This window comes from Natrix helvetica (assembly GCF_964273705.1).
Source record: "Natrix helvetica genome assembly, chromosome: 2".
Lineage (NCBI taxonomy): Eukaryota > Metazoa > Chordata > Lepidosauria > Squamata > Natricidae > Natrix > Natrix helvetica.
Genome location: NC_138552.1, coordinates 243,495,339 through 243,523,175, shown reverse-complemented (window position 1 = coordinate 243,523,175; position 27,837 = coordinate 243,495,339). Strand labels below are relative to the sequence as shown.

Below are 27,837 nucleotides of genomic sequence, written 5' to 3'. Positions count from 1 at the left end.
ACATTGGAGGTCTTCTAGTCCAACCCCCTGCCTAGGCAGGAAACCCTATATCGTTTCAGACAGATGGCTATCCAACATCTTCTTAAAGACTTCCAGTGTTGGGGCATTCACAACTTCTGGAGGCAAGCTGTTCCACTGATTAATTGTTCTAACTGTCAGGAAGTTTCTCCTCAGTTCTAAATTGCTTCACTCCTTGATTAGTTTCCACCCATTGCTTCTTGTTCTACCCTCAGGTGCCTTGGAGAATAGTTTGACTCCTCTCTTATTTCCTACTAATTTCTCTTAAGAGCCAGTTGGTCAGATTTTTATAGAGAGCTTAAGCTTGCAGTAAGTCATTATACACTTTTGAACTGCCTGGATCTCCTGATTTCCCCAGTGCTTGACAAAATATTAAAAAACATAATTGCAAAAATAATGGAAGTATCAGTTTTTTGATGTTCATAAGGTTAGGAAACAGTCTTAGCATATATTTTAATGTAGTTAGAGAATTATAACATAATCTTGAAAGCATATCAAAGTTCATCTCCATTTTACCTAACACAGTAAAGGCAGTTAAAGATTATTCTCTCCTCCTTCTGTGATTGAAACCCACATTTCATCCTGCCATCACCATCAGAGTCACTTCCCCTTCCATGTGTGAAGATAGGCCAGGTAGGCCCAACAAGATTAATTGTAGAGACAATATGGCAGGAAGCAAGAAGTCTTTTTCCTGGTGATCATTGTCTAGTGAGTGTGGAGGTAATTCAAAGAAATGCCACTTGTCTGAGTTTTTCCCGTGGAAAACATTTACAAACAACAACACATTGTTCTCTAGGAACTCTTTTAAAGCTAACTTTTAAAGACACATGGAATGTTGTCTGTTAGCTGGGGTCTTGGATATAAATTTTAAGTTGATTATGTATTACGAGTCAAAAGAGAAGTCATGGTATTTCTTCTTCAAAACACCAACAAAATCTGCATACTTTTCTAGCAAAGAATGAAGTTCAGAGAGTGGTACAAAAAGAAAATGAAAAGTGTCAAATGCCTAAAAATAGTGTTGGTGACATTTTGGAGAGGAAAAGAAATTCCCAATTGTTTCCAATGAATATTAGGATTATGTGTCTCAAGTTGATCTACCCCAGCATAATTGGGATGTGGAAGCAACCAAGATTTCAGGATTGTTTATACTCCAGAGGAATCATAAAATGCATTATGGGAACTGAATTGAGAGGTGTTTTGCTGTCAATTTCTCTCCACCTGCACAGTATTTTCCAATAGTTGTGAAGCTAAGCCAAATTGATGCACCATAGTTATGTCTAAAAAATTAGCATTCACCCAAGAGTCCAAATGAACCAAGAGTTCAATCTGCAAGCTTACAGAGGTGCAAAGGCTAATAGATATATTGTCTGGTTGCAGTTGCAATTGCCTAGTATGGGGTGTTCAAGTTCCCTTTAATTGTCCAAGGACTCCCTGTGGAGTTCTTAGAAGGGGAAAGTGCAAAATTTCCTGAAGGCAAAGTTTTAGAGTGGTCTGAGCATTTACTTACAAGGTCATACATTTCCATAGATGCAGTATTTCTAGCTGACTCTGAGCAAGAAAACTACATGCCCTAGTGCACACCAGTAAAAACACAACCTGAAGTCTCCATTTCTCTATTTCTACATTGTAAAGAGAGCTCTCTTATTGCTCTATTTTACATGGATTCTACATCATTAGAATCCAAGAAGGCAATGGGGAGGGAAGAAAAGGAGATGAATAGGTGCAAATCCTCTTGCCTCAACTCCTCCAAACTGCCATCAGTTATCATGCAAAGCTGAAAGGACTCCTCCAAATCTTACCTGTCTTACCAAATCATCTCTTATTTCATTGAAAAGTCCTTCCTGAAATTGGTCAAGCAGAGGAAAATCATTCCAAGACATAAAACTGGAAATCAATCATGTAGTCATAAATTCAGTGAATTCCTCCTGTCAGCTGTCAGATCTCCCAATTTGCAGCTGCTATTCTGGTTGAATAATCAAATGCAGCTCTAAATCTTTGCATAAAATTGTGATAGCTGATAGATAAATTGTGATAGTGATAGATAAATTGGTATCATGATTGTCAATGAGTAGAAATGTCCATTTGGCTGCTTCTTCTTTAAGTAGGCTTAGAACAAACACAACTTTGATCCCACCTGCAAGAAATTCTGCTGACCTGCCCACGATAAACAATTCATACTCTGTTGTGAAAATAAGGAATTGATTATCCTCTCTGATAAACTACCAGGAGAACAGAACAGAATGAAGAGAAGAGAACAAGACTGGGTATGGAGCAACTTGTGGGGCTGTCCCAGATAAGATAAGATTTATCCAAAGTGCTACATTGTATAAGTTTGTTATTTGTATGGCTACCTGATATTAATGCTGAAATAATGATTCAGCCACTTATTCTGCCGTCAGTGGTGTCTCGAGGTTCTGTCTTGATGTTGTGTTATCACATGCTAAGTCTAGAAGTCCTCTATAGTAAGAAAGTAGGGAGGCTTTCAAAATTGACATAAGCCCTCCAAGTTTGGCAAAATAAGCAGACAGGAGTATCTAGGAATATTAGAATTTACTGCAATATGGTTATGTTATTAGAATAGAATGCTGAAAGTCCAGCCAAAACCCTATGTCAACCTGTACTTAACAAAACAAGGCAGAGTTGTTTTGAATTTCTTTCTCTCACATTTACTTCTTTCTCAGAAGGCAGATATTTCTGTAATGCCTCATCATCCTCTTCTCCTTTGCCTTGAGTCAAACCCCCCATTCCATCAAACAGGGTAATATCTTCACTGTTACTGCCACAAGAAACTACCATCTATAAATGCTTAGAGCAAAACAACTGCTGTATTAACAACTCAATATCCCAATCTACAAAATCCATCCAGATAGATAAAACGTCTGATGATATTAAAGACTACTTAAAGATGTAAACAAAGTCGCATTATCTCCCCGTTGCTATATTAATAAACTCTATCATCTGACATTATTCTAGTAAAAATCACTCCCAAGTTTTTTTAAAACATATTCTTCAATTGAGTTTAAAATAATGACATAAAAATGAGAAAACATAGAAAAATAAAAATATATGAGTTGCCAAAGCAAAAGAAAAAAAACCACAGAATGTACTTTAATAATAATCACATTGTAACTATTTATATAGGTAAAATTATATATTATACCCTTTTTAGTTGTGTCCCTCCCTTTTTAATTAAAAAAACCTACTCTAAAACATAAAACCACAATGAAAGCATGGGGAGCCTATGGACTCAGACAATAATGAATTATATATTCATGTATTTGTTAATATTGACCACACTGTCTGAGTCTGCTGGTAGTTGTACATCACTAAGATCTTGAAGGATGCACACTTTATTCTTAGTAGGCTTTATTTTACAGTATGTGGAATTATCTGGCAATAATCCACTCAAAGGTTATTTTTGTAAGTAAGTAGATGTAGACAATTGACATTTAGCTGTTGATGTCTTCAGATAATTGCTACTACCATCTAGGTGAAAGGGTTTTATGGGCAATATAACTTTTTCAAGCAAAGCAGGGAGGACAATATCAGAATCACAACTTTACAATACAATACAATACAATACAATAGTAGAGTTGGAAGGGACCTTGGAGGTCTTCTAGTCCAACCCCCTGCCTAGGCAGGAAACCCTATACCGTTTCAGACAGATGGCTATCCAACATCTTCTTAAAGACTTCCAGTGTTGGGGCATTCACAACTTCTGGAGGCAAGCTGTTCCACTGATTAATTGTTCTCACTGTCAGGAAATTTCTCCTCAGTTCTAAGTTGCTTCTCTCCTTGATTAGTTTCCACCCATTGCTTCTTGTTCTACCCTCAGGTGCTTGGAGAATAGTTTGACTCCCTCTTCTTTGTGGCAACCTCTGAGATATTGGAACAATGCTATCATGTCTGTGCTTCACTTTGTCTGTGAAGCCAACATAATTTACCAGTTCTAAATATGATGATTCTAATGTACAGTGAGTCTACTAAGGAATATTATATCACTATCAATTTATCTAGCCAGGTGTCAGTGGCATAAACAATAAAATTGTGATTTTGAATCAATAAAAGCTGCATGTTACTTAAGCATTTTTTCAAGTGATTATTTCAGTTTTAGATAAGAGCTTTGTAAGAACACATCAAGAGGACACCTGGCTGGGGGAAAGAGCTTTAGGTGTATAAAATAATAATCTCCTATTCTGCAATCCTACTCCTCAGAATAAAACACACTGAGACTTACTCTTCTAAACAGATATGCACAGAATTATACTGTGAATCTTACAGTTTAGACATGCTTCTAAATCTCACAGAGTTCAAAAAGTTAGCTCTCTTCTCTCTAATACATGCATACACACCAGAGGTGGTATTCAGCAGGTTCTGACTAGTTCTGGAGAACTGGTAGTGGAAATTTTGAGTTGTTCAGAGAACCAGTAAATACCACCTTTGACTGGACCCACCCACATCTACTCTCTGCCTCTTGAGTCCCACCTGATTGGGAAAAAATAGGGATTTTGCAGTATCCTTCCCCTGGAATGGAGTGGGAATGGAGATTTTACAGTATCCTTCCCTTGCCATGCTCACAAAGCCAAGCCATGCCCACAAAGCCACACCCACAGAACTGGTAGTAAACATTTTTGAATCCCACCACTGACACACACACAAACTCTCACATTACATCATTATGCACAGCACAAGTGAAAAAAACTCAGGAATCTGGTAAAAAAATCTACAGTAATATATAGATAAAATTTCAGGTCTTCCTTTATGATGTAATTGATGACTAAATAATAATGATATTAAAGTCTCACAAACATTGGAGGTTATTAACTACATTTATACTTTATAAACAAAAGATTGTGCAAAAGATTAAACAAATGTAGGTTCCACACAAAAAATTCCAAAAAGATTTCCAAAAGAAATATTTGATTTGTAAAACATGAAATACTTAACCTCTCCAGAAAAGAAGGTAAACTAGAAATACATTTGTGTACAAAATATACACAGACACATACAAAACAGTACAAGTGAAGGCATGCACCATTTTAGAACTTTATGAGAAATATTAAGCAATACAGTGAGAACGAGTAAGCATTAGAACAGCTTGCCTCCTGGAGTTGTGGATGCAACTAAGTTTTCAAGAAAAAAGATTGGACAGCCATTTGTCCAAGATGGTATGAGGACTCCCACCTTGGGCAGAGGGTTGGACTAGAAGATCTCCAATGCCCCTTCCAGCCCCATGATTCTATGATTCTAAATGGTATAAAGGATAAAGAAATGGTTCGATAGCAGCATGTTTTGGAATTAAAGCTAACAATACATTGTAAATATTTAGAAGCGGATAGTTAATTTAGTTGTGCATTCCTCTGAATTTATTTCTTTTAAAAAGATCCGTATTCCACTCACTGCTGTCCTGATGACATAGAGTGAGCCACAATATAGTTATTTAGTGTGTAAATATCCTTCCACATAAGGTTCCTCTATTGGCTCCAACTGTTAGCCTTATTTTTCAGCATTAAATCTGAATTTCCTTGCATGGCTGGTTTAAATGAGGTCATTACATTGCCATCCACGGTTTAATTAATATTTCTTTGCTTTCTCATTTCAATTAGTGAACAGTCAAACAGAGTGGCCCTGATCCTGATCTTATTTGCTAGCATAAAAAAGGGGGAATGCTATCACTAAAGGTTTCAAGCAGGATATTAATCATATAAAACAGCTAATTCAACTTTATCTGGGGTAAGAACTATTAGAAATCCTGTGCAGGGATAGCCATTCTGAACAATTATTTTATAATTCTGTTTCATCAGATTTATATCAGTATAAATGGAAATGTCCTGTAGTAAATCAGGAGCTAATTGCTGCAAATCTGATTCTTACATGTGGATCCAAAACCTGCTTGCTTGGAAGCATGTCGTATTGATTTAGGCAACCTGACAAATAAGTTCCTATGGGGCATTTACTGGCCAGCACTATAGAATTTTCTTGAGCATTTGACAAAACATATTAAAAGGGGAAAGATGAGGGCTTAATTGAAACAAAAGGCAATTTTGTATGCAGCAGTTTGTATTTGATAGAGCATCCCAATATAAAATATAGGCATATTTGATGTAACGTGAAGGATGTCAGATTTTAGTTCAAAATACTAAGACAATGAGTTTCTTTCCCCATCATCCTATCTTTTTTGTTAAAACTTGATAACTTTAACAGCAATTTGATAATGAGACTCATTATCTAAAGCAGGGGTGTCAAACATGTGGGCTGGATAGGTCATGTAATGCTGCCGTGATGACACGCGTTTGATAACCCTGATCTAAAGAAATGGAGGTTTTCCCTTCACTGGATGTGTTCAAGCAAATGTTGGATGGTCAGCAGTCAAGTCATACTTTAGATTTCTGCACAGAGCAAAGAAAGGAATGACTCGAAGACGTAAATTGTTCCTGTCACCTCTATCATTCTATGACTAAGTGAGTGTCTATTCCTCCTCCTAAGTCAAAGTTAAACACGTCTCTATTGTGTGTATGTGTGTGTATGTGTGTGTGTGTGTGAGAGAGAGAGAGAGAGAAAGAGAGAGACACACACACACACACAGAGAGAAACAGAGAGAGAGAGAGAGAGAGAGAGAGAGAGAGAGAGAGAGAGAGAGAGAGAGAGAGAGAGAGAGAGAGAGAGAGAGAGAGAGAGAGAGAGAGAGAGAGAGAGAGAGAGAGAGAGAGTGAGTGTTAGAGCCAAACTCTACATGGCATAGTTCAGGAGGGACAGAAATAGTAGCCTTGTTTTAATGTGTATGTCTTTCCTCAATACTACATGTCAGAATTTTGGAAAGCAGGTCCCATAATCCCAGAACACTAGAAACTATCAATAGTCACTCACAGAAAGAAAGTCACTTTGCAAATCTTCAAAGACATTCTCATTCCAATGATTGTTCTTTGTGATCCAAATTTTGGCACCGAAAATAGGCTGCCAGGTAATGTTAATTGCAAATGTACTAGAAAACCTAAATTAAGAGTAAATGACAGGTGAAAGGATAGTGAAGCTGTAGTGCAATCTTTCATGCTTTCCCAATGTAGAATTAAGTAACAGACAACCATGTTTCACAATTCCATTCTCAAGAATGCTTGGGAAAGTGCTCTTTTTACATAATTTTTAATGTCTCAAAGAATTAATATATTTTGCCTAGTGCTTTATACAATATCTTGCCTCTTGCATAATTCAGCTTCAAGTTATCTATTCATCAGCTGAGAAACTAAAACTTTTAATAAATAATTGGTTCTGGGTAAAAGCAAACAGAGATAGAGAAGCTCTTTTTATCCCATTTACCCAATAACTTTGATTTTTAAAGCAGCCCCATGCTGAATATACAAAATAAATATCTCCTCTACCACTTCTTTCTTAAGGGGGAAAAACGTTTTTAACAAAGAGGAAGGAGACACAAGGAGGAGATGGGTGAAGCAGAGATGCAAACTTTGAAAGTTGGATGGTATATAATTATTATTGTTATTATATGCACAACAATGTTAAATTACAGTTTCTGATTTAGCTGCTGTTGGCCTTCATATAAATTGAATTCTTCCTAAGAAGCTAGGCTGTCATGAGGTATCGGTTTAGTACACAGTATCTGTGGCAGTGATGGGTTCTCTGTTTTTTGCACTATGCAAGTGCAGTGCACACACAAGCGAACTGGCAGTACTGCTTGCCGGAACCCACCCCTGATCTGTGGATACAAGCAGTGTGGCCTTTTGTAATTGACAGATGGACAATTTGTAAACACAGAGATTTTCTCCAAGATTTTTAGGTATAACATCCAGTGGGCCGATAACTAGAGACCACCATGGCTGGTTTATTCCGTAGTCTTTCAATGTTTATTTTCAGATTTTGATACTTTGTGATCTTTTCCAGTTCGTTGTCTTCTATTCTATTGTTCCCTGGTATTGCCACTTCAATTATCCACACTTTCTTCTTTCAACCACAGTTAAGTCTGGTGTGTTGTGAGACACAATTTGATCAATTTGTATTAGTAAATCCCACAACATTTAACCTGCTCATTTTCAGCTACTTGAGAGTTAAAGTAGGAATCAGCAAATCCCACATTTTAACCTGATCATTTTCAATTACCTCAACTCTATTTTCCCACCATTTTTTCTTTACTGCCACATGATAATTTTTACAGTTATTCCAGGCGACTGTGTTATGTTATGGTTGATAATAGTTTGCATGATCTTCTTACACAAGATGATAATATGATTTATTGTTTCTTCTGCTTCTTTGCACAGTCTGCATTTTTTGGTCAAGCCTTGTGTTTCTTTTTTTAAAATGTTCCAGTTGTAAGCCATTGCCACGTTTTATCTTTACCCAGTTCCCCCTTGTAGAAATTGTCCATGCAATGCTTTTCCTTGCCAGCATTCTGTTCTTGTTTTTATTACATTATTTCAATATTCATGTTTTTTTTTCCCTGTACATTCAGTAACTTCCAATTTTTAACTTGCATCAATGATTGTTCTTGGCTGTTTTCTACACAATCAGCCAATGTGTGTTTTTCTTCTTTGACAGTTTGACTTGAAATAAACCTCCATCTTTATTTCTGTAGGACAGGTATAATCTATCAATATCACCACAGGGATTCAATGCATAATGAATACTCATCACTATTCTTATTTTTTTTTTGGTCCAAACTGTCCAGTACAAGTTGCACCCAGTTAATAATTCCTATTACAGATATGGCCCAAGTATTGATGGTTTGGATGGTGTGTCCACTATTGACTTTTATGTTTAGAAGTTTCTTCATTCTTTAAATGTATTGTTTAGTAATCACCTTTTTAACTTAGCCATACTTGACATTATCCAGTGTAAAATGCTCAGACTTGCAGGCTTCATCCTGACAGAACTTGATGGTTTGGCCATTTGGCATTTGAATTCCATTACTATTTGTGATTTAACCTTGAATTGTTCAGAGAACAGTCTCTATTTATTTTATGTAGAGCAGAAAATGAGGGAGAGCTAGTTTGGTGTAGTAGTTAAGGCACCAGGCTAGAAACCAGAAGTTCTAGTCCTGCCTAACTAAACAAACTGGATGACTTTGAGCCAATCACTCTCTGTCACCCCTAGGAAGAAGAGAATGGCAAAAAACTTCTGGAAAAAAAACTTGCCAAGAAAACCAGAGCAATTTATCCAGGAAGTCACTAGAAGTGAATACTGAATTGAAGGCAGATAAACACACACAGACACAGACACACACAGAGAGAAAGAATTAATGAAGCTTTGCTACTAAAATAAGAAATGTAGAGATGGTAAGGTTAGTTCAAATTGAACTTGAATTAAACCTCACCTTATTTAAAACAGTGATAGAGAGTATTTTTACTGTATGACATGAATTTTGCATGCAGTGAGGATTGCTTCCATCCCCACTGATCTGGATCAAATGAAAGTAGTAGAAAATGGTACACTTATTGTAAGAACTCTACCATAGCAGGAGACAAAATAAAAATAAAAATCTAAGCCTCCCATTTATCATGTGTGAAAGTGCAAGGTGATCAAGGCCAAGCTATGCAGTCTCTGTGTATGTGGGAGCTAGGTTGCATCTTTAATTTGTACTTCAATCAGTAACAAATCTCACTAACTTGAACTTTTTTCTTTACTGCTTTCATTTTGTTACATTCTTGTCAATACTAGTGCCGTAGATATGGGACTATTTGAAACTTATTTTTGTAGTCATAAGCAATTTTTTTTTCTTTTATTAAATATCACAAAGAAAAGATTTAACTTTAAAAAAAACATGCTGAATTGTACCTATTATTTTAGGACAAATAGTTACTTTCTGTTTACTTTGCTTTGCAGCTCTCCTGTGCAGCTTACCCATGAGCCAGGGAGAACAAGTTTAATTTATCATTAGCAGTTTATGTGCCCTTTAATTGGAATCAATGTGCTAGCCTAGGCAAATTGTCTATGTAGCCTCCTCTGAAATATCTGCATACCTTAAATGGCATGATAGCTTGTTGAAAGGAGGCAGACAATTTACATTCTACTGGTGTGTTATAAATAAATTATGAGAACAGATTAGAATTATGCATTTACGCCTACTAGTGAGTGTGAGATGCATAATTCACAAGTGGTGAACCCTTAAGAGACTCCTGAATTCCCCAATCACAAGCATGCTGATGAAGGTATATTTTTCAATTCCCACTGTTCTCTGCTTTTGTTATTTTCATAGCTTCACTGGCTACTAAGTTAGGACCTTCCTGATTATTTATTATCCATTAAAGCTTAGCTGAATAGTGTCTCCTTTTTTAGATCAAAGGTTTTTTTTTAAAAAAAAGCTTTAAATATCTCTTTTCAATAGTTATATTCAATAGCCAATATTTCGGTGTTGAAAGCAACATGTGAGATTGATTTGTTTCCAGGCTTTTTAAAATTAATAATAAGAGCCATGGTGGCACAATGGTTAGAATATAGTACTGCAGGGCTAACTCACTGCTCATTCCAGAAGTTCGATTCTGAGTAGCTCAAAGTTGACTCAGCCTTCCATCCTTCCGTGGTTGGTAAAATGTAGACCCAGATTGTTGGGGAAAATATGCTGATGCTGTAAACTACTTAGAGAGGGCTGTAAATCACTGTGAATCTGTATGTAAGTCTAACTGTTATTGCTATTGCTAATGTATTAAAGATGCATATATGAACGGTGCATATATGTATGTAAGTTATATTCCATTCTGTATAAATGTATTTAGGACAATCCTACTAAAATTAATTAAATTCACATTGGTTGTAACTAATTTTCATTCCATTGCTTTCATTAGGTCTACTTTAAATAAGATTCCTGGGTTTCAATTGCTATTAAAAAGTTTCAAATGATTTTAATTTCAGATCAGCGAAATGTATTTTTTAGTATCAGTGCTTTTCAGCATTTACATATATACATTAAATAAAATCCTACTCATCCTGTGTATGGAGTGGCAATGGCATGCATCTTTCTCAATCTCAAGTCCTTGACCAGAGGTTTGAGAATTTGAGGGTTCTGCCACTACAGTATCTCAGCTGTTCCTAGCACTGCACTCTTCTAAACAGAGAATTCTGAAGTTGTTCCTGAGATCTGTTGAAGTCACTCTTCCAGCTTAAGTGTCATAAACTCAAGCATTCCTACCACTATGGGACACGTTGGCCTTTACTTATCACATACTCTCTAGTTCCTCCTACAGACCCTGATATTGCTTTAGCTTCTCATACTTCTTCTTGCTGATTTTATTGTTACTTGGCATCATCTCTGCAACTATCACAATCACTGTCTTCTGGTCCTTGTCTATTACCATGACATCCACTTTAGTGGCCACTATCTGTCTCTCTATCTAGAAGTCCTACAGGAAGTTATCCCCATTATTCTCCACAGTCTTCTGTGTAATCTCTCATGTATCTAGGTCTAACCCATACATTGTGTAGAGGTTGTATACAGTGCCAGCTATTTGGTTGTGCCATTCAGTGTATGCTGTCCCTTCTATATCTTATACCCTTCCACTATGCGTTCAATGAAGAGTCCTTTCTAGTATGGTAGACCTCTTCTTCTTCAGATCTGTTGCTAGATGTCTGTTCTTGGGCTGTTATGATCAGTGCCTCAGTGTTGTCTTTTAGTCCAGCCTTGCCCAGTAACTGGTAGGATTTCTCAATGTCAGCCATCTCAGCTATCCATATATTCCATGCAGGGTATTGGCACTTCCTCTGCTTCACTTTCCTCTAATGTGTGTTGTTGCCTCAGGCATTTTGTCAGCAGTTCAGTGTCATCTTAATAATATAGTCTTGGATGTACTGGATGTCATTCAGGACAGTAGGCTTGACATTCACCAGATCCTACCAACTCCTTTTCCAGGTGGTGTATAGCTTCTTGGAGCTGATGTGGGGTGGAAGCCTCTATGAATTGGGAGGACCATTTAGGTCCTCATATCAACAGCCTTATGTCCTCTTGGTCAGCTCTCTATACCAGCAGAGTATCTGGTGATAGGCATGGCATAAGTGTTGATGGTGTGGATGTTGCCTATTCCATTGAGATGGCTCTTCAAGATTGATATTACCCTTTGGTGATACTTGGATGTTGATGTCTTCCATGTGATTATATTTATACTTCTACAGTCCATGACATCCCAGCGTCCTCATAGTGAATCTGTGTCAGCTAGATCAGCAAGTTCATGTCTCATTCTCTCTTATCATACATCTTGGTGTCCTCCATGCAGAGGACACGGCTGATGGTAAGTCCACTGTTGAACTTACTGTATATCATATGGCTGAGGAGATTCAAGTTTGTACAGGACAACAATAGGGATAATGCATCATCTTGATATGTGCTAAATTAGATGGCTTCTTCTGCAAGCTATTTTGCACTGATTTCCAATGATTTTCCCCACAGTTCCTGTTCTTTCCAGAGTTCCTGAGGAGGGTCCTTGATGTCGTCTTGACTTTGTATAATACCGGGTATTCACATATCCATGTGTGTGTTCATTGTTCATAAGCTTTCTTGTAGTCAATTCAGTAGGCTGTGTTCATATTGGTCTGTCTAGACTTTGAAATTTGGATGACTGCTCTATCTATCAATAACTAGTGTTTGGAGCATCTTATTTTTCTAATGTCTTTTTCAGTTGTGTTCATGTACTGGTCCTGTAGCTTGGTGGCTATAATGCCTGATACCTTCTACAAAGTATAGTAGATTTTTTTGTTTATTATGCAAGTTTATAATAAACAAACTGTATAATTCAATCCAGATATTCAATTGCTTTGACAAAGTTTTCTGACAAATGAGACATTAAATTAGCCATTCAATTAGACATTAAATTAGCTGCCTCATTATATCAAAACATGCTCATTCTCAGAATAAGATTAGAGTTCAAACCAAAATATTAAAATATTAGTTGCGGACTGAAATCATGTCTCTCATCTATTTTAGCAAGAAAGTTACACGAAAAACTAGATGAATCTGCATTATATTTAATATCTTACTGAAAGCATTTTACTCTGGAAGCGGTTCAAGAATGAGCTCAGTTGCATGAGGTGATGGCTATAACTGAGTTGAGTTATGTGCCAAACCGTCCAGGTGAGTCTCACTTTTGCTGACTAAAATCCAGCCTGGGTTGTGACAGGAAAGGAAGAAGAGTTTAAATCAACAAGATGGCTTGGGAATCTTTTTGTTTTGACAGCCATGCTAGAATTGTAATTATTAATGTGAATTCTACAGAATATTCCCCAGGGCAGCCACCTTAAAGACATCAATTTCTTATAGATTTTCTCTATATTTTACAGCTTGTTTCCAACAATGAATTGATGCCCATATTGGTAGACTGCCACATTGTAAACTTTCTAATAACAGTTTCTTTCAAACTTTACAGCTAACCCAGGTCTCACTGTTTTTGTTCAGAAAGATTGATTGTTCATTTTTTCTCAATAGATGTCATATTTTATTGAACACTGTTCAGCTCCAACTTTCTGTTTGTAAGAGTTACACATAAAGGCTCCATGGTGCTTTCTGAGCTTCCTTGTTTTCTTACAGATCTTTCATTACACAAATGAGGCAATATCAGTAGTGCTAGTGATGTTATCTAATTTGGATAATGAAATGTCTGCAAGAAAACTAGCATGCTCAGAAAGCACGAAAGACTCCTCATGTCAACCCTGAGCTACAAATATTCTCCTTTATTAGTTATACATAAGCTTAAACCAAAATAGTTCAGTTCTGCTCTTTGTGTCAATTAATAATGTAAGGAAAAATTACTGTCTGATTTTGAATTAGCAGTATTGATTCTGGCCAACAACACAAGAAGTGTTGAAAACAATTTCATCCCTCAAGAAGAAAATATAACTTAAGGCTTAATAGAATGAAAGAAAATTGTTTGAATAAACTGAAATTTGATGGTATGCTTCATTCTATTCATTCAGTTAAATTATTTTTTTGGTAAAAAGAAACTGAATACTATGATATATTCTGGTAAATAGAAGTTTGATTGATTTTTAGAATTATCTTTAATCAAACATGTTTACATAACAGTATTTCTATTGTAAAATAACATTACTGCCATTTAGAAGTTACTGGCAATCTTGATTTATTGAGAATGACAACTTTCAATTGTAAATGAACTAGGAAAATCAAGATTTATCAGGTATCATTAAGCCCTTATATAATGTTGCATATTTTTTATAACAACCTATTCAGAATGTCAATACTATACCGCAGATAAGGAAACCAGAAGTTGAAATTTGTAAAAACATCATTACCAAATAATAATGTACTTAATGAATGTCATTCTCTGCTTGTCTAAATATATATTAAGATGGAGGATAAAATGGGTTTGGGAAGAGTTTCAGAATTTAATCTCTCATCCTCATTCTTACCCTACTCTTAAGGGCTCTCTATAGTTGAAATCTCCTGACGTCAAAGTGCCAGTTCTGAAAATCAATGGAGAAGTGGGAGCCAGGGAAGACATGGTCACAAGGTCCTACTGGTGCTTAGGACTGTACCAAAAAGCAAATCCCACCTATTTTTAACCAGATATATATAGCATTGTGCTAAAAAACCTGAAATGTCGACATTGCTAATTTGGTTACATTGCTACATTGCTAATAGAGGGATAGATTCAAGATCACGTGAAGTGTTAATACCACTTTATAATGCCTTGGTACGGCCACATTTGGAATACTGCATTCAGTTCTGGTCGCCACGATGTAGAAAAGATGTGGAGACTTTGGAGAGAGTGCAGAGAAGAGCAACAAAGATGATTAGGGGACTGGAGACTAAAACATATGAAGAACGGTTGCAGGAACTGGGTATGTTTAGTTTAAGAGAAAGAAGGACTAGGGGAGACATGATAGCAGTATTCCAATATCTCAGTGGTTGCCACAAAGAAGAGGAAGTTAAACTATTCTCCAAGGCACCTGAGGGTAGAACAAAAAGCAATGGGTGGAAACTAATTAAGGAGAGAAGCAACTTAGCACTGAGGAGGAACTTCCTGACAGTTAGAACAATTAATCAGTGGAACAGCTTGCCTCCAGAAGTTGTGAAAGCCCCAACACTGGAAGGCTTTAAGAAGATGTTGGATAGCCATCTGTCTGAAACGGTATAGGGTTTCCTGCCTAGGCAGGGGGTTGGACTAGAAGACCTCCAAGGTCCCTTCCAACTCTACTATTGTATTGTATTGGTTATATTACAACAGCATTCTTTCACAGAAGAAGGGAAATTTGAAAGCATTATGGTTTTCTTAAAATGTAAGCATTATATTCTAAATTTATTTGCTGCCCATCTTGCCATAGGCAAATCTGCATAAAGAAGAAGCAAGATTCTAACTTGTGAGGAGGCCCAAGTGGCAGTGTGAACTGGAGGAAGCAACAAGCAGAGCATGGATTATCTCAGGGGGTGAAAGGAGGCCTTGGGAGACTGAGGTAGGTGGGCTTGTGCCTGCACTATGCCCCCCAGGGTCTCCCCCATCCCTTAGGCACTCCATGCTCCACTTAACAGAAAAATAGAGTTGGAAGGGACCTTTCAGGTCTTCTATTCCAACCCTCTTCTCGAGCAGGAAACCCTATACTAGTGATGGTATTTAGACACCGAGTGCCCACACATGCCCAAAATGAAAGGTGAAGCTGCGTAGACATGTGCATATGTGCACATGCACGGCCATGCACATGCATGGACATTCACACATGCACAGTAGAGATATGAAGACCAGCTAGCTTACTGGCAGGAACAAGATCTCAACACTGGCAGGTGGCAAGAGGTAAGATCTTTTTCTTTCGTGATCTTTTTCTTTTGTCGTTTGCAGGGAAACCGAAGCTCACAAAAGAAACGCCACAGAGATCTGACCTTGGGCAACAGCGCACATGGCATCTTAGGGGGCTCTGTGTGTCACCTCTGGCATGCATCCAATAGGTTCACCAAGGCCCTATACCATTTCAGATGAACGGTTGTCTAATCTCTTCCTAAAAACCCTTCTTTGTTAACAATCTGTGCATTCATTGAACAATTGTATTGGGGAGAGCAGGGATGAGGGGGTAGACTGTAAATGTAATTCACTTCATCATCATCCTGGCTCCATCACAGTTGTAACTCAATGATTACCTATGTTTGAAATCTTTTTTCAGTGTTGAAATATCCTGCTGAAATAATCTGCTAAAACTGTAATTTTTCAAGATCTTAGTTAATCTTGTTGCAGTTCCTAAACTCAAAATCATGTACACTTTTTAAAGGCATTAATTATGGCCTGGACCATAATGGGTCCAGGATAATCTTTGGATAACCTTTGAAAGGTTTTGTCCTTTGTTCAGTTCAGGGTTACATAGCTTTCCTACCTTTATTGCACAGGCTAAGAAGACAATTTCAATTTTAATGATTATATTCATAAAATAATCACATATATTCACCTGTGATTATTATGGTTGTCTCTATAGGTTTTGGTGAAAATGTATAGTTATTGTGATTTAGAAAAGGGGCATACAAATAATGATGGAATAGTATATGTATAATTATGTGTTATATTAAGAGCAAATCGCCATGCAATTCCATATTTGGAATCATTAGGAAGAAACTAAAAGCCTTGAAAAAAATCATGCAGGATAAACTCCTGTGAAAATTTTGCCAAGAATATTGCAGTAAGTAATAGTCTAGGCCAGTGTTGGCTAACCTTTTTGTCCTCATGTGCCCACACCCATAATGCAATGTGTGCATAACCCCCCCCCGTCCCCTCTGTGCACCCTGCCCCTCTGTGCATGCGCTATGTCCCCCTGCTCCCCATTTTGGGGAGAGCAGCCTCCCCCGTGCATGCACATGTGACTCCTGCATGCGCCCCTCCCCCCAAGCATATGTGGCAGAGACCCAAAAATCAGCTGGCGGGCGGGAGGCATACACGCATGCTCAGTGGAGTTGACCTGCGGAAACGCCTCACATGCCTGCAGAGAGGCTCCGCGTGCCACCTGTGGCATGAGTGCAATAGGTTCGCCATCACGGGTCTAGGCAATCAGTGACTTGAAGATGCATACACATCTAAGTATGCCTCATGAAGACAGGCTGAAGGAATTTAATATATTTAGTATGAAGAATAGATGACTGAAGGCAATTGTAATGTCAATGTCCAGATAAAAGAATAAGAGAAGGCAGGTGGTTAGGGAATATTTTCCACTGCCATAGAAAAAGGATCAGGAATAATGGATACACTTTGCAGCCTACCCTCCGCAACCCTCAATTCCATTTAAATGTAAGTAAAAACTTCCTATTAGTAAGATGTGATTAACAGTGGAATAGAAGTTGCTAGTTCTTCATTTCTGGGAGATTTTTAAGGCAACCATTTCATAAGGTGACGTTCATTCCCCCCCCCCTACAAATTGCAGTAGGTCAGACTAGATAATCCTCCAAGTCCCTTTCACAGTTCTAGGATTCTTATCTAATCACATCATATCAAACTTCCTGCTAGCTTCTGTTGAATTTCAGTTGGTGAACCTGACCAATTTTTTTAAAAAAAATCTTACATTCAAAATCCCCTGGTTGTCTCTCCCAGAACAGCACCACCGTAAACTAAATTTCCACAGTAGGGCAATTTTTAATATTTTCTGAAGTAACATTTCCTGTGTCAAATTGATTCACATGATCCTAGAACTACTGTCAGTGGCAAATACATTAATGTAGAACTTTGTATAAATGAATGGCAGTATAAAATTCAGCTAAAAAACTGTATTTGAATGATGCCAGCGGTCTAAAGGAGCACATTATGGATATTACAAAAACGGTGACCTATATAGCAGGATAATTATTGTTGCTTGGCTGTTAACCCCTGGGCTGTAACTGAGCATTACAGGTGTATCACATCAAATGCACCAGCTGCACTAGGGATTTTACCTGGTCCAGGATGGTAATGAATTATGGCAACACAACCAGCAGATGTAGGACACCCCCAAAAGCAATGCAGTTTATTACTGGCCTCAGATTTAACATTTAACAGTATTCTCCTGCGAGGCATAGGAGGAATAATATTACACATTATGTGGAAGTTTCCACTTACTGCTGAAGGACACAAATCACCCTTGAAGCCATTAGAAAAGCTAGCCGTTTGTGTTGAGAAACTGGCTCATTTTCGGCATCTGTTTAAGTCACCAGATCTAGGAGGCTGAAACGACAGCAACAGGCTCCTACATCCACGTCTAATTTACTTTGCTTCCCTTTATATTCTTTCTAATTTTAAAACTGAACATGTCTATATTTAAGATAAGGACATATTCAAATGTTTTAAGAAAAAAAATGTGTCTTCATTTCTTCTTTGTCCCAGTGAAATTCTCTTCAGTATTAATAATTTGCCATTGAAGCTTCATTTTATGTGCAATCTTATGATTCACACAACTTTTAATTTTTTATTTTTATTTTACCAAACTGCGGCTTGTTTTAATGGATGGGTCTCAAAATCAACTGATTATTTAAGGGGAAAAAAGTGGATTAAGTACATGCTTGCTATCATACTTTTGCTTTATTATTTTGGCTTTAGGAACAAGGGGGTGCGTTTTAGACCAAATTTAACTAAATCATACTTCCCAAAACAATCCAAACTAAAATTTACTTATTCTCTAATATTAGTTGCTTTCATTCCATAGTAATTGATAAAATTAGTTTCTTCCATTCCTTAGTAATTGCAGAGCATGGCTTATCTGCTATCTTTCTACAGGTATTGTTTGCCACATATGTGCTGATATTGTAGTTTGGTAGGATGGGGTGGCTGTTAAACTTAGAAGTTTAAATCTGAACCAATACTGCATTCTAATTTTGTTTTAATCATATTTCATCACCGACATACTGGCTGAACACTAGCCTAAAATGCGGTTCACAAATTTGTCATGTTATGTGAACGAACCATCTGGTTAATTCATTAAACTATAGTTCAATAAACCAAGTTAGCATGCTGTGCAGAAACAATTAGTTTGTGCAAAGAGTTCTTTAACTGAAGGCAATTTCTTAAACTGTCAAAAGCATTTCTTTGAAAACAGTAGTCTGTCCTAAATCTGACTCAAAAATATTTTGCATGGAATGATGCTGCTTCAAGAACATAATATAGCTCAACTGAGGAGAGAATGATGTTGTAGAAACATGCTCTCATTGCAAATGTTCTCTAATATTCTAAATGATTCTAAATTTTTGAAATCCAAATTATCAAAAAATTATGAAGTGAACTTCTGGTTTAATTTTCTTTCTTATGCACTGCTGCCTGTTTACAGAAAGCATTATACTGGTAATGTATTAAGCTCCTTTGGCTTCCTATTATGTCCATTATAATTACATCTAACTGCATCTTAGATTCCAAAATTGTTAGCATTTTATGGGACAGATATACTATACTCATAGTCCTTATATAGCTTTTCTTTGCCATATACATTTGGTTCTAGTTAAAGATGATGCATTATAAAAAAAAATAACTAGTGCAATCAAATTAAGTGAATGTAAATTGGACTACACAATAAATTGGACCAAGTAAGACATAAATTTAATCTTTCTAGATGGTTCTTCTGAAGTAGCAGAGGAAAGATTTCATTACTATTCTAGTGATACCATTATTGCATGAATTCCCTTATTGGAGAATCTCAGTACTGCTCTTTAGAAGGTCAGATCCTGAAGATGAAACTTAAATACTTTGGCCACCTAATGAGAAGGAAGGACTCACTGGAGAAGAGCCGAATGCTGAGGGCAAAAGAAGAAGGGGACAACAGATTACCGGTTCCGGCTGCTGACTCGACGGGCAGGCTCTGCTTGCCCCGCGCTCTTCTGGTGGGCCCCCCACCGCTTGGGGGGCACAGGACGCCCCGTAGAGGCTCCTGCCAAAAGGGCGGCGTAGCGGGGGATCCCCTGAGTCGGTGGCAGCCGGGGGGCCCCGCATCGCCCGAGGCACCGGGAGGCATGATGGGGAGGCGCTGCAGCATCTTCGGGAGGAGGCAGCTGGAAGAACGCGCGATTTGAAGGACGTGGTTGCTGTGTGGTGAGGCGGAAACTTCCCCCCCCCGTTCCCTTGCTTGTTCGTAAGAAAAGGAAAGAAAAAACTGCCAGCTGTTATTAAAGTCATTTTCAACTTGGCTGGAGGGGCGTGACTGGAGGGAGGGGGATTCCCCCCCCTCAGACAGGCGGCTTTGAAACCTTTTGCTCTCGGCCCTAGAGGAGGAGGAAGGGAGAGAGCCAACTAATGATTTCACGCCCATAACAAAGCCGGATTTTGGATTTTAACTTTATAAATGAGGTGATGATCTGAAAATTTTGGAAACCTTGGAAACTTTTTGTTATGCCTCTAAACCCCGAAGCTGGCAGGGCAAGATGGCACACTTCCGTTGTCTTTATAAACATTGAAAATTGACTCCACCTATAGAAGTTCAGGCTTCCTGTCTTTGTCCTCTGTGACGCTCAGACAAATCTCCGGTTGAATTGCATCTCCCTGGAACAAATGACTTTTTTACTCTACTGCCAGAAGCAATTAGAACAATTTCCTCTCTGCTTGGACTCCTAGCCTCCTGAACTCTCTCGGCGGTTTCCCTCCTTAATTTCCTCTCTGTATTGACTTTGAACTTTTACTGCTCAATATAATGCCACCCAAAAGACCACCTCCGGGGAAGCCGGGCTTTGCTGTCTCCGCCCCCACATCTACAGTTTCAAGTCCGAGCGGACAACAAACGTTAACATCATTGATGCAGCCTAAACCTGCTGAGACAGACTTTCAACAGATGTTCCAACAAATCTTAAAGGGACAGGAGGACATAAAAAGTGAACTAAAGGAGATGAAAGCGAACCTAGACCAGACAAGTAAAAATACACAGAGATTGGATCTTTTGGAGGGAGGGACGGCTGAGATGAGGGGGGAGGTGCAAGGGGTGCAGAAGGGGAATCAGGAGATTGAAATCCACCAAATGAAAACAGAATTTGAAAGAATGTCCTTCTTTCTCAGGTTCCAAAATGTAGTGGAGGCAGATGATGAAGATTTAAGGGACACCATGACAAACATCTTGGCTGAATATATACAGAAAGAAAAACAACAGATGGGGTGGGAACTGGATCTGGTTTATAGAGTAAACTCAGCATATGCTAGAACACATAATGTTCCTAGGGAGGTACATGTTAAATTTCTCAGAAAGACCACAAGAGCTGAGATTCTGAGTGCACAAAGAGGGCAAGTGTTGAAATATCAAGATAGAGAAATAACCATTCTGAAACAGATCCCCAAGAAAGTGAGAGAGAAAAGAAAAAATTATTCGCAATTAGCGAAGAAGCTTTACCAGAAAGGGGTGTGGTTTAGATGGTTGATGCCTGAAGGTATGCTAATTTTCTGGGAGGATACTAGAGTTAGAATCAACACAACCATAGAGGCTCAGGCCTTTATGGAAAAAAATTAAGCACTCCTAGATATACCTGATGATCCTATACCCGACATACAAGACACGGGATGGGCCAGAGCTCTGCTGCCGGGGGGAGAGGGGGCAATACCAAGAAAACTCAGATCACAAAAATGAATAAGGAAATCGGCTTTATACAAATTGATTGAAACTTTTATATGAATTTACATGCTGACAAATTACCACTATGAAATATTGAATTAATAATATTGAATTATTTGTTTAAATGAATACTATGAGTACGGGGGGCGGGGACACCCTTCACACATTGTAACTGCCAAAATTTGTAACCTACTCCAATACCCTTTTCCTTCTTATTTAAAAAAAAAAACCCAATAAAACTTTGTTTAAAAAAAAAGAAGAAGAAGGGGACAACAGAGAATGAGGTGGCTGGATGGAGTCACTGAAGCATTCGGCGTGAGCTTAAATGGATTCCAGAGGATGGTAGAGGACAGGAAGGCCTGGAGGAACATTGTCCATGGGGTCATGATGGGTCGGGCTTCGCAACTAACAAAACAAATGCCAGTCCAAAGGAAGGCACATGATGACATATAAATATACATCTGAATTCATAATTTAAGAATAGTTTTATAATTTAATGATCCCAGTAAACTACATTGTGACACAAACTATGCAGACCAGAGGTGGGTTACTACCCCATCAGTTTGGGCGAACTGGTGGAAATTGTGATTGGGTCACCGAACCGGTAGGGACTGCAGGCTCGCCATGCCCCTGAACCAGTTCCCCGGTCATCATGGCATGTTTTTTTGACATTTTTAATGTTCTCCGCAGACCTATTTACAGGCAACTGCGCATGCATGCAAATCACACATGCACCGGACCAGCAATAATGCCAGCAGAAACCACCCCTGATGCAGACATAAGTAGAAATAAAACAGCAATTCAAGTGAAAACAAGAAGTTCATCCTGATGAAAGTGAATTGCTGTACTTTATAGATTTTTTTAACAAAGCATAACCTGACAATCTTATTTATGATAAAGGGAGTCTTTGGTGCTCTCTGATCTTCTTTGTTTTCTTGCAGATACTTCATTATCCAAACTAGTAGCTCAGTGTGATTTGCTATCAGTTTATATCCTAGTGTCTTGTGCCCTGCCAGTGTTGGTGGGGATGGGCTGTTTACTGTTGGCTTGTTGGCAGTTTCTTGATTGGGGTATTGCTCACCTGATCGTTGGTCTGAATATAGTTAGGGTTATATATGGTTAGTCAGTGGCATTTTGCAAAAAGAAGGGTCATCAATATCTCTAATAATCTCCAAATCTAGCAATTAACTAACTGGATTGCCAGCCAAAACTGAAAAAGAAAAGAACATTTCCCAGGGCCTTCAAGAAACGTAGAGCTCCATCTATCTTCTGGGAAGAGAGACAACCCTGCAGAGATGGAATACAACAAACAACGCAAGTTTTTATATGATCATAGAATCAATACTATTTCTTCCTACTGCCCCTTCAAATAAAGAAAATTAAGGCCAAAACTCATTCACCGATAAGTCCAAACAAGAAAAGAATTGAAGAAGATCCATGAAATGATGAGTTGTATCTGGGACACAAAAAATTGCCAGAGCTAAATAGCAATATCAATAACACTTAGACTTACATACCCCTTTAAAGTGCTTTACAGCCCTCTCTAAGCAGTTTACAGAGTCAGCATATTGCCCCCAACAATTTGGGTCCTCATTTTCCCACCTCGGAAGGATGGAAGGCTGAGTCAACCTGGAGCCTGGTGAGATTTGAACTGCCAAATAGCAAGCAGCTGGCAGTCAGCAGAAGTAGTCTGCAGTACTGCACTCTAACCACTGCGCCGCAGCACTACAAATACCTTGTGGTTTTCAGCACTTCATCTGAAATTTAGGCAAGAAGATTGGTAGACAGTAGCATGGACAATCCACGAAGAAAACCTATTCCTGCCTCTGTACTACATCATAAGGTACAGAGATTTAAACATGGCAAATTAGATTGGATCTAACCAGGAAAATACAACTCTGACTATAGGCATTATTATTATTTTAAATACAAAATTACAACCAGCGTTGTTTCCATATTTGTAGAAGACATGGGGCAGAAGGCACATGAACACGCACATGCAGAAAAGATTGATGGGGGTCTTGCAAAGAAGAAGATAAATGATTGTACAAGAATATAGAAAAACCTGGAGGGGGGAATATTAATTGCATCTATACATTTGATAAATATTTATTTTTTCCAGAAGAAAAATGCATACTAGTTTAAACTGTCATTATGTGACCCTATATCCTATTTCTCATATTATTAGCAATACATAATGTGGTAGTTTATATTCAAAAATAAAACCAAAATGTATATACCTCATGTATTTATCTAGAAATAAACCAAGGTTACTATGGTAACTGAAAATCCATTACCTTTGAATACAGAATGAAAAAGTTTGACTTAAAGTGTGCACTATTTATTATAGTATACATCAAGAGCCTTCAGGGGGTTCTCTAACTGGACTCATTTTTCAGTGTCAGTAGTGACCCAACACACTAGTAGCTTATGGGATGTGCCTGGCAAGATATTTTAACTGAATGCATTGTAAAATGCTCCATATCAACTACAAATGCAGACATGCTATACGCATAAAGACTTGTACGATTAGAACATGAGCTGCATCTTGTTCAACAAACTAAATTGTGGTCAGTTTAGGACCAATCAAATAAAGTGGGATACTAAATCAGGGCAACTAACCAAATTAAGCTAGAGGCAACTTTGTGTCTTGTTGGAAGGGGGGAAGAGTTGTGTGGGCAGATGCCAACAGCAGACACTGGCATCACTATCAACACATACTAGCAGCTGCCAAGAAAACAGCTCCTTGGCAAGATTCAAGGCAGATACTTGCCTTGGTCCACATGGCTGAATTGGTGATCCAAAGCAGCACCAAGGAAAATTAAAAACTGAATCAGTTGCTACCCCTAAGTAACCTCCTGGCTAGAAGCCATCATTGTGGAAATATTCTGATGAAGACACCTGTAATGTAAAGCCAGCCATGCTAATACCATCATTTAGTTTGCCTAGGTTCTTGTAATAAAAATGCATTCTACTGCCAAGATTTCAAAGGTCTGATCAACTTAACCTTGCCTGTCTGCCATGTATGCAAAGCAAGTTTAATTTCCTTTGTGGTTCAGTATTTAGTCACTTGACAAAAGAATATTCAAACTCTCACCTCATACCAGTCAGGCTGCTTAATCTCTATCGCTAGCTCAATTTTGAATGCTCTGCAAGGATTTTAGAGGAATTTATGAATTTTCATGAGATTAAAATGTGGAATATAATCCAATTAGGCTGTAGTCTGAGGCTTTAAACCTATTTATCACACACAAAAACATATACAGTATCCTATTGTTAATTGCTTAAAGTTTTAGAATGCTTAGTTTAAAATTTCTTTTCTGTATAATAGTGTTGTGATAATAGTTCCTCTGATTAACTGTCACATACAAATCTTTGTAAAATTATTTCAAGTAGATTGGCCCAATTCCAAAAGGAGTTTTTGATTATTCCAGGTCATCTTTTAACTCAAAACAAAATACTTTGTCACAGGATAAACAGGAAAAAAACTGCAACCTATTCAATCCAGGAAATAAGAGTTTTTGTGAAACTGGATTACTTGGTAATAATCTGAGGATTTTCTCTGATTCTGTGTTTTGGAAATACTACAGTTAAAATGTCAAGATCTGAGCAACATTAAGAATCCTACAACCACCACACATCACTTGCAAGTACAACAGACATGTATCCATGGTTTTTCATGACTCCAACTGAGTGCCTAAAATGTTCTGCTTCGTTTTTCTCCTGATCAGAAAAGAGTGAGGAAACAAGAGCATGTTGGAACAAGAAAGTAAGCAGTATATTAATATCCAGAATGTATGATGGCATGGATTCCCCAGCCTTTGAAATCTTGCTGGAGTCATTAATGATTATTCTGTCATTCTACTCTCTGGTCAAATCTTTAAGCACTTTAAAATAACTTTAAAGAAGACAGTCTTAAAACAGTGTATATTTTATGAATTTTACTAGCATTAACAACACAGGCTACATATTTTGACATGTATACAGTTGTATAGTATTGTATGCAATACCTCTAATGTTAAAAAAAAGTCGAAATGCATGGTGTAGTGGAAGTTTTTGAACTGCAGTTCATGCATGCATAGTTAATGTCACATATGATATATACAGAGGAGGGGTTGCTGCTGGCTCGGCCCAGTTTGGCTGAACCGGTAGTGGCGGCAACCGGAGACTCCGCCCACTCACCCACACGCTTCTGTGCACACGCAGAAGTGTTGTGTGCATGTGTGCACAAGCAAACTGGTAGTAAACCGGTTAGCAACCCACCGCTGGACATATACCAGACTGATGTAACAGTTAATAATAAGGTTCTTTAAACTGTAAAGTTTCTAGTGGGCAAAACACAGATGAAATGATCATATAAGCTGTATTTTTGGTTTCAGGGAAATTGATAAGGTACTGGAATGCTTAAACACTCCAATAAATTAAAACATTGTGAATTTCACTATGATTTGATTGTTCCAATATCATTTTATGATGTTTTTGTAGCTTATATTGATTGTATTTATTATTTGATATTTTTGATAATGTGTTAATTCTTACAATGTTATGTATTATATATTGTTGCTGTAAGCCACTTATAGTCAGCTGTGAAGCATTGGTACTAAAAGTATTTTAAAGAAACACACAAGTGAAATATGTACTGAGTAGATCTTAACTTGAAAAAAAAACTGTTGTGAGAAAGTGAATTGTTTTACAGCATACAGCATACAGAAATATGAACTAGTAATAAGGCTGTTTTTAAAGGAACAGGATTAGAATATGATAACTACCAGAAACCTTACAGGAAAGATTTGGTTGGCCTCCATTTGCCATGTATTGCTCTTTGTTGGATTGTAGGGGTTCTTTGAACTTGGATTTTCATTTGGCAGCTATTTCATTACCTCCCTAGGTAACATCTCATGTTAGAAAATTGAGATTTATTGGTTAGTTGTAGAACATATAAGTGCCTTACCTACCAGTCTTATATGTGACTAGGGAGGCTGCACTGCTGGGTGCTCTTTTTTATGAGACTGACACATCATATACCCCACAATTTCACAGAAAAGTATATATACATCCAACCAACAACATCAGAATCACTCTAGGTAGCCAACCCTATGTACATCTGCTCTGAAATAAAGCTGATTGAATTCAGTCGGGCTTATATGTGAAGTGAGTATTGAACTGCAATATTAATGAATTTCAGAAGCACTATCTGCCTAAACCAGTAATGAACTCATTAATTCAAGTTAGGTTTATAATATCTAAATGATTTTTTTTAAAAAAAATATCTGGACCTTGTTTTTGATGACGTTGTTTAAGCAATCATGAATACTCTGCACATTTGCTTTAATATTGCTACCGAGAAGTTAATATACATAGTGGCATCGCACAAATGACACACTTATGCGCATCGGTTGTCTTGTGGGCTTGATGAAAGATAATAAATTCTGCTATTTGAGTGATGGCATGATGCACGTGTCACTTTTTGCCTCCTTTCTCCCCACAGATGACTCCCTAGATGGCCACTGCAGGCCCTGACAATTTAAATAATCATCTTACATGGACATATAATGAAGTTATCAAAAAGGCCTTCACAAAAGATGCAATAAAATGATGGCGAATGGAGTACTTATTTCCAAGGATCTTCGTAGTTAGCTATGACCTTTTCTAGGACAATTAGTTCTAAATTCTCTAGTTGTTGTTTTCATTTTCTGCCATTACTAGACTGCTTATGGGAGGAGGAGGCAGGAGGGAGACTCTTCAAGTTTTTGATTGCTGAGTTTCCTCTTGAGTGTATGTGGCAGGGAACACTTATAATCTTTCTAACACATGTATATTTATCATTCAATGACTGCTAAAAGAGAAATATAATCTTTTTATCTCTTAATTTCTCACATGAATATAGCCATATTTAAGTTAGTCTGTATAAATCATTTACTGATCAAATGGGGGAAAAAAGGATTGCTAGATGAGAACTGCTTTTAAATCTGAGAAAAGCAAATCCTTCACTTTTTACTTAATTAATGTGGGGAAAACAGTAGTTTACTATGTGCCACACTTGACTCATCTGAAGTTTAATCCCAAAGGGATAATCAGGCAAATCTAAGTGAAAGTCTATATGGTAATATCAAGTGGTTACAACTCACCTTTGACAATAAACTTGGTTTCATTTCCAGTATAAATTTGTTCAGCATCCATATATAAAATATACTGCGTGATTATGCCATTTGGTTCTTTTGGAGGAGCCCATTTCAACCATAAAGATGTGGGAAATGAAACAGAAGTGGGTGGGTGGATATTTCCTGGAGCTGTAAAAAGAAAGAAAGAAAGAAAGAAAGAAAGAAAGAAAGAAAGAAAGAAAGAAAGAAAGAA

General features: G+C 37.7%; 1 protein-coding gene across 1 annotated transcript in view; it reads right to left on the bottom strand.

Moving 5' to 3' along the window:
- The window catches only part of USH2A (usherin), a 507,951-nt gene that overhangs the window by 253,960 nt on the left and 226,154 nt on the right, over window positions 1-27,837 (bottom strand). Inside the window, exon 32 of the mRNA XM_081943929.1 lies at window positions 27,612-27,773. Coding sequence (XP_081800055.1) covers window positions 27,612-27,773 — 162 coding nt within the window. The remainder of the gene's footprint in view (window positions 1-27,611; window positions 27,774-27,837) is intronic.